The sequence below is a fragment of the Gracilinanus agilis genome, chromosome 3, assembly GCF_016433145.1.
Source record: "Gracilinanus agilis isolate LMUSP501 chromosome 3, AgileGrace, whole genome shotgun sequence".
NCBI lineage: Eukaryota > Metazoa > Chordata > Mammalia > Didelphimorphia > Didelphidae > Gracilinanus > Gracilinanus agilis.
In genome coordinates this window covers 407,569,557-407,583,092 of record NC_058132.1, presented here as the reverse complement: position 1 = coordinate 407,583,092, position 13,536 = coordinate 407,569,557, and the positions used below count along the sequence as shown (strand labels likewise).

Genomic DNA, 13,536 nt, shown 5'->3' with positions numbered 1-13,536 from the left:
TAAGATGAGGAATAAATCAAATATGTCTATTATTGGCTTTTTAAGATTTTTTCTTAAAACAAAATAAGGCACTTGTAAGTCATCATCATTGTTCATTCATTTTCAGATGGGTCTATCATGACATCATTTGAGGTTTTCCTGGCAAAGATACTGGAGTGCTTTGCTATTTCCTTCTCTAGCTCATTTTACAGATGAGGTAACTGGGACAAATGGGATTAAATGACTTGCCCAAGGTCACACAGCTAGTAAGTATCTGAGGCCAGATAAAAATTCAGGAAGATGAGTCTTTTTGATGTTGGGCCCAGCACTCTATTCACTGTGCCATCTAGTTGCCCCACACATAAGTCACTGAATAGTAGTTGAAAAGGAGATTTACTTTGCTCTTGTGGCAACAAAAATATTGAAGTTCTTTGATAAACTTGACCTCTCATGCTTCTTTTTAGATAAGTGTCTGGTCAGCAGGTCAGTCAGGGAGTAGTGATTCTCAGACACAGACACTCATGAAGTCTGAGAAGGCTAAAGTCTTTTTATGCCTTTACAAATGATTAGAAAGCATAATCTGGAAAGCTGCGATTACCCTAGGGCTACTTTTAGAGTAAAACTAAAGTAAATTTAAGTAAATTCCTATTAAAACATGAAAAAAGGAGTAGTCTAGGCTTATTTTCTGTTGTGGGGAAATGCTGGTAGATTAATCCTATCACCCTGCTACTTTTTGATAATACATGACTAGAAATATTGGTTATCTCAATAAGATATAAGAGAAATTGAAGAGATAAACATGGGGAAGAGAAAAACGGCAGCTACATGGCCAAGAAAACCCCAAATGGGGTCATAAAGAGTCAGACACAACTGAAATGACTGAACAACAACACTTATTTGACAAAAACTACTGGAAAAACCATAAAGAAGTCTTACAGAAATTAAGTCTAGACCAACAGCTACTTCTGCATACCTAGTTAACCTACAAATATATACCTGATCTAGACATTACAAAAAAATTTGGTGAAAAAATTTTATTTCTACTCTATGACTTGAAGATTTTATGAGCCAAAAAAGGCATAGAGAAAAACCACAGAAGATAAAATAGACAATATTAATTACATAAAATTAATAAGTTTCTCCCAGATAAAATCAATAAAATTATAAAGGAAACAGTTAACTGGGAAACGATCTTTGCAGCAAGTTTCTTTGATAAAAGTCTAATTTCCAAGAAACATAAACTGGATTCATTCAAATTTATAAGAAGATCCATTTTGGAATTGGGAAGACCCAAGTTAGGCACAAAGAGCTTTGCAACCCTGGGCAAGTGACCATCAGTATCTGCCAGTTTCCTTATCTGTAAAATGTATATATCTATTTTCTAGGATTTTTATGAGGAAAAAATTGATATTATAAAGTGCTTTTCAAACTTTAATGCACTATAAAAACATTAGCTATTATTATCCTAGAAGTAAAAAATGGTCAAAGAATAGGCAAGAGCAACCTTCTCTTTTGGCAAATAACTTCCTTGAAGCAAAACAAATCCTTTCACTAGTCATATCTAAAAATGTCATCTCTCATTTTACATATCATGTTCACTTTTTTTATTAGAAGGTAGGTTCTCCTAGTTCTACTCATTTTACTCCAAATTGGTTCATTCAGCTCTTCTCTGTTTCCTCAAATTCCATTCTTTTTGTCATTTCTTATTGTAATATTCCTCTACATTCATCTACCATAATTTAACAGTTTCCCCCAATTAATCCATACTCCCTTGTTTTTCAGCTTTTTATTTTTAGGGAGTTGATTTTTTCAATGAGATGTTCCCCCCACTGTTGAGTTTTTCTAACAATTCTCTCTCTTTTTTTTTTTTTTAATTTTTAAAAGTTCTTGAAGGGGTTCTTTTGGGGCCTGGCATTCTTTTACCCTTTCCTTTGAGCCTTCATGTGTTTTCTTTTTGGCACTGTTGTCCTCTTCTGACTAAATAACTTTCTAAGGTCAGGGTTTTATTTTTTTTAATCTTTTGCTCATTTTTCTAGTTTTATTCTCCCATTACCATAACTATAGAGGCAATTCTCTCTTCCTGGGGTAGAAGGGTGCACTGCCCCAAGCTTGCAGAGTCTTCTTTGGTAGAAGGGTAGGTCTGGCTGCCTTTCATGGTGTGTCTGTTGAGGAGGTGGCCCTGCTAGCTCGTTCTGGGAAGGTTCCCAGCTTTTTTGTCCAGCTAGGTTCAGCACCCCATGTTTGCCATTCCCCTGTTGTTTTTGTGGGCTGTGCTGGTCCCTGCTCGGATACTTTTCTGCTTCTGTCAAGTGGCTTGCACTGGGCAGGTCTGGGCTTGGCTGCCATGTTGGAGTATGATATTTCCTCCAGTTCAACTGGCCCCCTTCTCTGCTCCTTTACAGTCTCAGGCCTCCACTTCCACATGAGAGTGTGGGTTTTCTGCTTCCTTCCTTCTATACCCAGGTAGGGTGGCTTGGACTGAATTCCTATCTGTTCTGCAGCCTTATTGCTTCTGGTGGAGTCCAGTTGTGTTGGGCTGTTCCAAATTCTGCCTGTTCTCACAAATGCCATAGTCCAGCTACCTGGGCTACTCTGTCTTCTTACTCCAGTGAGACATGCTCCTCTAGTGTTCCTTGGTTTTGAAGTGATTTATTATCTCTGTGTTTACTCCACCATCTTAGTTCCTAGCATGCAATTCTATCAGTTTTTTTAAAATTAAAAAAAAAGTGATATGTTTATGAATACTTTGTGCATGTGAGTCCTTTTCTCTATCTTTGATCTTTTGGAGGATATAAACCTGGCTATGATAGCTAAGTCAAAGAGTATGACACTTTATGATTTTTTGAATATTGTTCCAAATTACTTTTTTTTTTTTTAACCCTTACCTTCCGTCTTGGAATCAATACTGTGTATTGATTCCAAGGCAGAAGAATGATAAGGGCTAGGCCATGGGGGTTAAGTGACTTGCCCAGGGTCACACAGCTAGGAAGTGTCTGAGGCCAGATTTGAACCTAGGACCTCCCATTTCTACGTTTGGCTCTCAATCCACTGAGCTACCCAGCTGCGCCCCCCAAATTACTTTCAGGATGAATGGATTTTATATTATTTCACAACTCCACCAATGGTACATCCCCTCCAACAATTTCTATTTTCCTTTTTAGTTTTTGCCTCTCTGATGAGTGTGAGGTAAAACCTTAATATTAAAGCAAAGATATGAAAAATAATGACCTTTTACTGTGGCATAGACAACTTTACTTTTATAGAATAAATATTTTGTGCCAGGGTTAAGTACAATTTTCTATAATTAAAAATATAAGCATTTATAACAAGTAAAAAAATTTTTTTGTTTCTCTAAAATCTTCCTTCCCTCTCCCTTTTCCTTATCTAAACTCTGTGGCCTAAGTAATGTTATACAATTATATGAGAGAAACTACATAAAAGGTTTTTTTGTTTTTTTCCCTAAGACTTTATAATTGCCAAAAGACTTTTTAGGGGCAGCTGGGTAGCTCAGTGGATTGAGAGTCATGCCTAGAGACAGGAGGTCCTAGGTTCAAATCCGGCCTCAGACACTTCCCAGCTGTGTGACCCTGGGCAAGTCACTTGACCCCCATTTCCTATCCTTCCCACTCTTCCACCTATAAGCCAATACATAGAAACTAAGGTTTAAAAACAAAAGACTTTTTAATAAGGACTTGTTGCCATTACTTTGTTGAGGGTTGGGGAGAAGAGCTATTATTTTTTCCTAAACTTTGTACTTTTATAGATGAAATTATATATTCATATAATAGGAAAGAGCAGAAGAGGAAGAGGAAGAGGAAACTACAAATGCAATTCCAAAATGGAAGGCTCAAAAAATTACTGCATTAGAACTCTGGAAACCAACTCCTGTTGAAGAAGCCCCAGAGCATGAAGTCTTACAAACAACGGAAGAACCACATGCTTATTCAGAAGGTATTTCATATGCTTAGATTATTAAAGATAGTGAAACAGTTTTCAAACTTCTCAGGAATCCATGAAAATTTCATAACTTGCTATAAAGAGTAGCATAATCTGATTAGAAAAGATTTAAAAAAAATCCCTACCTTCTATCTTAGAATAGTGTGTAAGGCAGAAGAGCAGTAGGGGCTAAGCAATGGGGGTGAAGTGACTTGCCCAGGGTCACACAGGTAGGAAGTGTCTGAGGCTGTATTTGAGCTCAGGACCTCTTGTCTCTAGGCCTGGCTCTTAATTACATGATCTGATTTTCTAACTATTTTAATTTCTGTCATTCTATTTCAGGTGGTGGGGAAACGACTGAGGATGCTCAGCCTCTTACTGATTATTCAGAAGTAGATGAGCTTGAAACACTAATTAAACAGGGAGAAGATTCTGAAGAAGTAAGGGATGAAAGCAGAGAAGAAGGTAGAGTTGAATTAAGAAATTATAATATGGATCAGGGTGAGGAGGTAGTTCCTATAGACACTGGAAATAAAGAGTAAAATTAATTATTGCTTGTCATAAATGCTAGCTAAATGCTGGCTATTATCACTATAGAGAGCTTAATATTATGATATTGAAATGAAAAGAAATTCTTTTAAGCATATAATACTGACAGAACAAAAAAATCCAATCTGCAAAAAAAGGCAAATGAGATGACGCATGATCAGTTTATTAGGGAGTCTGGTGTTTTCATATCAATTAAGATATATTTTTTGACATATCATCCTAGATAGCTTACCACTGAGTCCTCTATGTATACTTCTTCTAGCTACTATGATAATGATAACATTTTTAAAAGTTACAGATATCATCTTTCCATATAGGAATACATGCCATTTGACCTTATTGTAGTTCTTAAATTTTTTTCTCTTCTTTCTCTTTTTATATTTCTCTTGAATTCTGTATTTGGGCATCAAATTTTCTGTTTAGATCTGTTTTTTTTTCCCCAGAAATGTTTGGAAATCTTCTATTTTATTAAAGGACCATACTTTCCACTGAAAGAATATAGTCAGTTTTGCTGGGTAGTTGATTTTTGGTTGTAGATCCCATTCCCTAGACTTCTGGAATATCATATATCATGCCTTCTGATTCCTTCAGTTTGGATGCTGCCAAATCCTGAGTAATCTTAATTGGGGCTTCATGATATCTGAATTGTTTCTTTCTAGCAGCTTTAAGTATCTTCTTCTTGGCCTGGGAGTTCTTGAGTTTAGCTATGAGATTCCTGGGAGTTGTCAGTTGGGGATTTAATGCCAGAGATGATCTGTGAATTCTTTCAATCTTTATTTTACCCTCATGTTCAAGAATTTCAGGGCAGTTTTCTTGGAGAATTTCCTATAGTATGATGTCTGGGAACTTTTTTTTTTTTTTTTTTTTTTTTTTTGGGTCAAGATTTTTGGGTAGTCTAATAATTCTTAAATTGTCTCTCCTGGATCTATTTTCCAGGTCATTTATTTTCTTGAAAAAGGGTGTCTTATATTATCTTCATTGTTTTTCATTCTTTTGATTTTGTTTTAATATGTCTTGGTGTCTCATGAAATCATTAGCTTCTAATTGTCCAGTTATAATTTTTAAAGACTGAATTTCTTCCACGACCTTTTGATTCTCCTTTTCATCCACTCTTCCTTTCAAGTCATTTCCCTCTTGTTCCATTTTTTTTGTATCATTTTCCAGCAGATCAATTCTGACTTTCAATGCCTGTGCTTGTTTCCAGATGACCCATTTTGCTTTATAGGCTACTGAATTTTTTTTTTTTTTTTCCATTTTTCTTCAACCTGTCTTATTTGATTTTTAAATTCCTTTTTGAGCTCCTCCATAGACTGCATTCAATTCCTTTTTTTTTTTTTTTTTTTTTTGAGGTTTTGCTTGATGTTTGCTGGATCATGTCCTTGTCCATTAGTTCTGTTCTTTGGTCCTTGCCCCCACAGAAGCTTTCAATTATAGCTTTCTTTTTTCTCTTGTTTACTCATTTTATTTACTTCCCTTGCCCTCCTGCCCTTTGAACTATATTAACTTGCCCTTCTGTTGATTTACTGAACCAGAGTGTTTGAGCTTTTATGCACTGAGGCTAAATCTTCTCTTTTCTCAATCCTTTGCTTGGTATACTAGATTCAGCCAGTTGAGCTAACCTGCTGAGCTGGCCTGCCATGGGGCAAATTTTTCACTATAGCCAGTGAGCCAAGAGTGTCCAGCCAGGTGGCTCCCTCCATTTCCTCCCTGCCAGTAATTATCAGAGCCCTGGACCATGTGTGGTGGGTCAGAGGGGAACCCTTGTGACTACAATCTTTACCCGGGGCTCACACAGTCAGCCAGGTCTTATTGCAGGTCTTAGCATTGGATGGGGGAGGGCATTCAGCCAGCCTGTCTCTCTCTTTTCCTGTGAAAATAGACACACTGTGCCTATCTTCTAAGTTATTTTTAGAAGGATAGTCTTGTGACTTCATATTGTTGTTGGATTTGGATTTCTTTTTTCTTTGAAGCTCGATATAAATAATGTTTTGGAAGGATTTCTGGAGAGGTTTGGGTTTTAAGTACTCCTAAGTTGCCATCATGGCTCCACCCCCTCAAATCAATTAAGATAGAAGACCTTCTTCATGGTCAAGGAATCCTCTTCCCTTAGGGTTCTGGGGTGGCATGTGGGGAATGGTTATAGCATTTGGAAGGTTCATGATTGGTTATCTTCAGGAGTAGGGGAAGTCTATGATTGGCTGAGGCAATGTCCATCAATCATGACTATTTTGTTAGCAGGTCTTTTCACAGATAATCAATTACTAATAATCTATCATAAAGCTTTCCATGGGTCATGAAACCTTTTTTCAGGCCATCTGGCCATCTCAACAGTTGGTCAGCAACATTCCAGGGTTCAAGGGCATTGTGATGGTGGGGGTCCTTGGAAAGTTGTCTTTTTAAAGAAAGTCACTTAAGAGTGGTGATAGTAATCCATAGGCATGAGAGATATTGTTAAAGCAAATCAACCTTATTTCAGGCATTTTAACCTTAGGAAGCACAATCTTAGATATAAATCCTTATACAAGTCTAATATAGTATGAATCTAATAGATTGAATACAATTAACATAATCATTGATACATGTAAAATGTCACCAATACATGGTGAGTTAGTTAATTTTAACCCATATAACTTTTATTCCTATAGTATTAAGTAACATAACTAGCTCCAACTTAATTCTATTCTGCTTAACTCACTAATAAAATCACCAGTACTTATTAAATCACCATGAAATGAATAAATACTGAATAAATCAAGTACAGATATCAAAATTATTTTTGAAAAATGTTACACTGCATTTTTTTTGCAGATCACAATTGACCCTTATGAAAAGAAATTTAGTTTTCTCAGTCAAAATTGGAGGAAAAAAATCAGTGAGAAGCTTAAGTAAATTGCCAACTTTTTGTCTTGACTTTTATTAGTAGAAAAGACAAATGAATAGTTATTCTGAATATGTATCATTCACAAAGTTGAGAGATTTTTTTCTATCAACATAATGGAAAATAATTGATCTTTTATTTTTTTTAAACCCTTAACTTCTGTGTATTGGCTCATAGGTGGAAGAGTGGTAAGGGTGGACAATGGGGGTCAAGTGACTTGCCCAGGGTCACACAGCTGGGAAGTGTGTGAGGCCTGATTTAAATCTAGGACCTCCCGTCTTTAGGCCTGACTCTCAATCCACTGAGCTACCCAGCTGCCCCAATTGATCTTTTAAAGAAAATATGTACTTATCACTTGTAATTAACAAAATCCACTGTTACAGTTAACTAATTGATCTGAAAGTTTCAATTATCTACATTCATAATAGGGAACAGTGACATCAAACATTCAAATAATTCTATCACTTAATAAGCACTAATTAAACCCTGCTACATGCTAGGCACTAGAAATAAAAAGACAAAATGAGAAATAATCTTTGCTCTCAAGAATCCTGTTATACTGAGAGATAGAACACTTGAACACCTTACCACTAGGTGGTGCTTATGAGTGACATGAGGCACTGCTGTGTGGCCAAGTGCTAGCTATCATGTCCTACCAGGGCTAGGCTGGCACATGCTACTGGAGTCTACCAGCATGGCTAGGGCTTGCAGCCCACCTTCTTCAGAGCTTTTTTATTGTTGTTAAACTCTTACCTTCTGTCTTAGAATCGGTTCCAAGGCAGGAGAGTGATAAGAGCTAGGCAATGGAGGTTAAGTGACTTGCCCAGGGTCATAGAGCTAGGAAGTGTCTGAGACAAATTTGAACCCAGCATCTCCCATCTCCAGGCTTGGCTCTCTATCCATTGAGCCATGTAGGTGCCCCATATTCAGTAAACTTATGGTTTCTTGTCACCTCCAAGATCAAATTTGATCTTATTTTAAAACTCAAATGATTTAGACTGAAACCATTGGTGACTCCCACCAGGCAGAGGTCCTAGGTCTACAAAAGACCTTGAATGGTGAAGAGCTGTTCTTTGTTCATCCTGAAATAAGAACTCTTAGATATTGAGATCTGGGAAACACCTTGGCCATGTTGGGGGAGAGTGCACATGCTTTGTGGGATCATTCTGGATTGCCACATGTTGCTCTTGGCTTCCAGAAGACTCACTTCTTACTCTGATTGAGGTCTTAGTCCTCTAATCAGACTCAGGAAAAGGACAGCACAAAGAGCATAAATTGATGGAGGAGACAGGAAATATGGGGGCTTTTCCCTTGGAACCAGAGACTCTGGAAGGTACAGTCTGGCTCTGGGTTGGGTCAACCTGTTTGTTGAGCATAACTGAAAGAGCTAGTCAGACACATGGCTGATCCTCTTCTTTCTCTGGCCCGCTTTTTTTTCTATTTAAGAAATAATAATTATAAAATTTAGTACAATGTCCAGAGAATTGTAATTGTAATAGGAATCAAGTCAAGGGATAGTATTCACTAATTTAATTAGTTGCCTTATTCTTCTTGCCATATAGTCATCCCTTTTGCTTCACCCACTTGGCCATCCTCCTTTCCCTTGTGTCCTTCAGAGACTCATCTGTCACATGTTGGATGCTAGCTGCAGCCAGAAAACAGCCTGGTCCCTCAGAGGAGATTATACCTTCAGAGAAGCTCATCATCTCTAATTCCCCCACTGAGAGCTAAAGCAGAGAAAACTGCCCCCTTCAGGGAGTTAAAAGTAGAATATACCATTAGACTCCCAGCAGAAGCATATCAGGAAAAGTGCCTGCACAAAGGCATGTGGACAGCTGGAGGAACAAGACTGAGTTATAGCTAGCCACAGTGTGGTTTGGTGGGAATAGAGCATGTTTGAAGGAAAGACATGAAACAAAACTGGTAATGTAGGATGGAACAGCATTATGGAATGTCTTAAATGCTAAGCTAAGGAATAGACTGCAGCTGATCCTCTCTGCTGTGGAACAATGGCCTTTTAAAAAATTAATTAATAGGGGGCAGCTGGGTAGCTCAGTGGAGTGAGAGTCAGGCCTAGAGACAGGAGGTCCTAGGTTCAAACCCAGCCTCAGCCACTTCCCAGCTGTGTGACCCTTGGCAAGTCACTTGACCCCCATTGCCCACCCTTACCAATCTTCCACCTATGAGACAATACACCGAAGTACAAGGGTTTAAAAAAAATAAATAAATTAATAAAGGTTTATTAGGGAGATTGATGGCCAGGAGGCAGCTCCCCAGTGGGAGTCTTTCTCCCTAAAGTGACAAAAGTGGGGTTTTTATTGGTTTTACAGGAGAGCTGAATAAACAAGGGGACAGGGAGACATGTGAATTACAGGTGACTGGGGAGAAAACCTGAGACAATGACTTCAGTGGGATGGGGCTCAGTTTATGATAATGGATGATGGAGCTGTCTGAACTGGGATCCCACCCCACTGTCTGTAGAGGTAGAAGTAGGAAGCTATCAAAAGTTTTTGGGCAAGGGAGTGATTGGGTCAGATATGTATTTTAGGAAACTTATTTGGGTAGCCATGTGAAAGATGGACTAGAGAGGAGAACATCTTAAAGACAAGACCATATACTTGCCTCTCATGCTGAGGATGCATTTTGTCCCTTCCTCTACTTCCTGGCTGCCTAGGATTCCTTTAAGTCTTGACAAAAATACCAGCTTCTACCAAAAACAAAACAAAACAAAACAACCCTTAGGGGCAGCTGAGTGGCTCAGTGGATTGAGAGTCAGGCCTAGAGACAGGAGGTCCTAGGTTCAAATCTGGCCTCAGACACTCCCCACTGTGTGACCCTGGGCAAGTCACTTGACCTCCATTGCCCATCCTTACCACTCTTCCACCTAGGAGCCAATACGCAGAAGTTAAGGGTTTAAAAAAATATATTAAAAAAACAACAACAACCCCCCCCCCAAACCAAACCCTATTCTGTTTTCTCTTAATACTAGTGCCATCCCTCTAAGATTACTTCCAATTTATCTTCAAAATGATGAAATTTTGATCTAGGGCTATACCAGTGAGAGTGGAGTGAAGGATACAGATTTGAAAAATGGTTTAAGGTCAAATTGACAAAACTTGGCAACCACTTGGATATGGATGATAAACGAGAGCAAATATTTGAGACTGCCCTAAGGTTACAAACCCAGGTAACTGGGAAGATGATGGTGCCCTCAACAGAATTAGAGAAGTCAAGAATGTAAGAGAAAAAGATAGGGGACACAATTTTGGATATAGAGCATATTGGGGAACACAGCTTATCTGATGCTACCTATCACAGGGCTGAGTGTATTTCTGTGCAGGTGTCATGGATTTTATATCCTTCTGCTGCTTTCACGGCTCAATCTGGGAGTCTGTAAGTTTTTGGTGCTTCCAAAGTGGTATGATGTGGGGAGAAGTCTGTTCTCTGACCTCCCTGATCTGTGATTTTTAAGTGCCTGCCCTAGTTTGGATCTGTATGGCTTGTGTGTGGTTGAATTTCCATAAAGTGCTGCTGCTAGACTCAGTCACAGTTAGCTTGCTGGGAGGGTCTGTAGATTCAGTGACTGAACTGCTGACTCCCCTTTGGTTTTGATCTTCTGCCCTGGATTATTCCACTTCAGGCTTTTGTGCAGGGCTAAAAGTTAGAACTGAGACACCCCAATCCCAACCCCCTACCTTGGACTCAGAGCCACGTGGCTTAGATCTTTGAATTTATTCCTTACATGAGTCCCTAATCCTTTGTGACCAAGACTGCAACTGATCCTCTCTGTCCTGGAAATGCGATGCAGTACTGGGTAATGGATGATGGAGCTGGGCTGTGCTTCTGGACAGCTCCCACCCCAGTGTCCGTAGACTTTTTCTCTGTCTTTCTAAGCTACCAGGTGCAGGAAAAAGTACTTAACTGTAACTTTCTTTTAGCTTTTCCTATCCGAATTTGGTCTAGCATAGGTCATAGTTGAGAAGGTTAAGGAGGGAACTAAGGCAAAAAAAATGTTACCTCTCTTGCCATCTTGATTCTACCCTATGGAAGGGCCATATCAGTGACTAAGCCTCTAAACCAGTGATGGCGAACCTATGGCATGGGTGCCAAAGATGGGATGCTGAGTGTTCTCTCTGGGCACACACTGCCCCCTCCCTCTCTCCACTGTGCCTGATGACTTTGTTTCACATCCCTCGCTCCTCTGCCCAACAGCCCAAGGAGAGCCCTTCCTCCCTCCCCTGTGTGGGGTAAGGGGGGCATACCCAGCACATGATGGGGAAGGGCATGGCACCTCACTGCCCTAGACCATGTACTGGCCTTCTTATATTACTCTTAAATAATTTGAAAGCCAAGTCCATAGCTTGTAACCTAGGCTCTTAGACCAATGAGGAATTCTCAAGGACAATATCCTTGCCACTTAGGGGAAAAATTAGCCTTGTCTCACCCTGGTAGGGACCCTTGCAAATACTGTTACCACAAAGATGCATATTTAACAAAAATGGATAATTCTTGTGCATTTTTCTGCCTTGAACTCTTTCTTTTGGAAAATTTAAGTTCCTTAATTTAACGAGTAGGGACTCTGTTTTGGTTTTTATGTCGCCAGCACCTAGTGTTTGGGAATGCAATATTTCTTGAATTGAATTAAAATTCAAGCTGTCCTTAGTAGATGGTACTGAGAACATAACTAATAATAAATTCCTTTTCTATCTTTAAAATATACTGTACATACCATTTCATGCTTATTGTCACTTGAGATTTGCTAAGTAATTTAAGAATTTAAATTGTTTCAAATTAAAATGTGCTTCACATTTGTTTCCAGGATTAAATGAGGAGGAGGAAGAAGAAGGAGCAAAATGATCAGATAAAAATGAGCAGATCTACAGAAAAAGAGAGCATCTGCTGGATATATATTATAGCAAACTTATCTTATTATTTAAGTTTATTTAAATATGCTAATAAATACTTTAACATGTTTATGAAATCTTTTTTTTGCATATTCTTCAAGCTGAAAGGTTCTGGGTTGTCTTTACCAGGCAGCCTGGTATGTTGGATATATAGTAGCAAACTTAGAGTCAGGAGACATGAGTTCAAATCCTGCCCCTGCCACCCAATACACTTTCATTTGCACTCACAGGTTGGTCTGATTTATACCCTTTTACTGACTTCTACCTTTTCCAGGAATAACACTGAGTTTCTCAGTTTTTTTTTCTTTTAAAACCCCTTCCTTCTGTCTTAAAATCAATGCCAAGCTACTGTTCCAAGGCAGGAGAGCAGAAAGGACTAGGTGATTGGAATTAAGTGACTTGCCCAGGGTCTCCTAGCTAGGAAGTGTCTGAGGTCAAATTTGAATCTAGCACCTCAAGTTTTCCTAATGTTGGCATTCATGAGTTTAGATGTGCTTCCCATGGCTCATTAGACAGAATTAATTAGCTGTTATAAAGGCCAAGTGTAATAAGAACAGTTATTGAAATAGTTCTCCTCTCAACTCCGGGGAGCACTCAAGTGCTAGGTCCCTGGGGCAGATGGGTTCAAGCTCAAAATACAAAATATAGTAAGGCACATATTCAAGTGTAGTAGAGCAGATAGAATATTGTGGAATCAGATGCAGAAAGACCTGAGTTCTAATCCTGCCTTAGACTTTAGTAGCTTTGTGACCTTAGACAAGTTACTTAACCACTATCTGTCTCAGTTCCTACATCTGTAAAATAGAGCTATTAGTAACACCTCCCAGAATTATTGTGAGGATAAATTGAGATAAATACTTGTAAAGTGCTTTAGAAACTAAAGAGCCACAAAAATGTGGTAAAAGGGCAGAGGTATGCTAGTTTCTGACTCTCTGGGGAAAAAATGCACACATGACACACAAGTTTAATCTTCCTTAGCAGCATTTTCTCCATCACTTTCTGGAGTCTAGACGATCAACAAAACACTCATTTAAGCTCTGATTTGTAGGTTGAGAGTTTGCCAGTTTCCAAGGAAGGATGCTCAAAATGAAAATTAAACAGTTTTCATGAGCCAGTAGTGAATGCTCCCAACATAGCCCTGGAACTCAGATCTCGTTAACTGGAAGTCCTTTTCTCCCTTCCTTGAGTCTTCAGTGGGCTCCAAGGGTTGATGCCTTGATAGAATTCTATACTTCTTTGCCGAGACCAACAGATCTCTCCTCTCCTCACCCTCACCCTGCCCCTACCCCC

General features: G+C 38.9%; 1 protein-coding gene across 1 annotated transcript in view; it reads left to right on the top strand.

Moving 5' to 3' along the window:
* The window catches only part of LOC123239586 (radial spoke head 1 homolog), a 44,007-nt gene extending 31,808 nt beyond the window's left edge, over positions 1-12,199 (top strand). Inside the window, exons 7-9 of the mRNA XM_044666850.1 lie at positions 3,768-3,930; positions 4,258-4,380; positions 12,162-12,199. Coding sequence (XP_044522785.1) covers positions 3,768-3,930; positions 4,258-4,380; positions 12,162-12,199 — 324 coding nt within the window. The remainder of the gene's footprint in view (positions 1-3,767; positions 3,931-4,257; positions 4,381-12,161) is intronic.
* Positions 12,200-13,536: the final 1,337 nt, after the last annotated feature.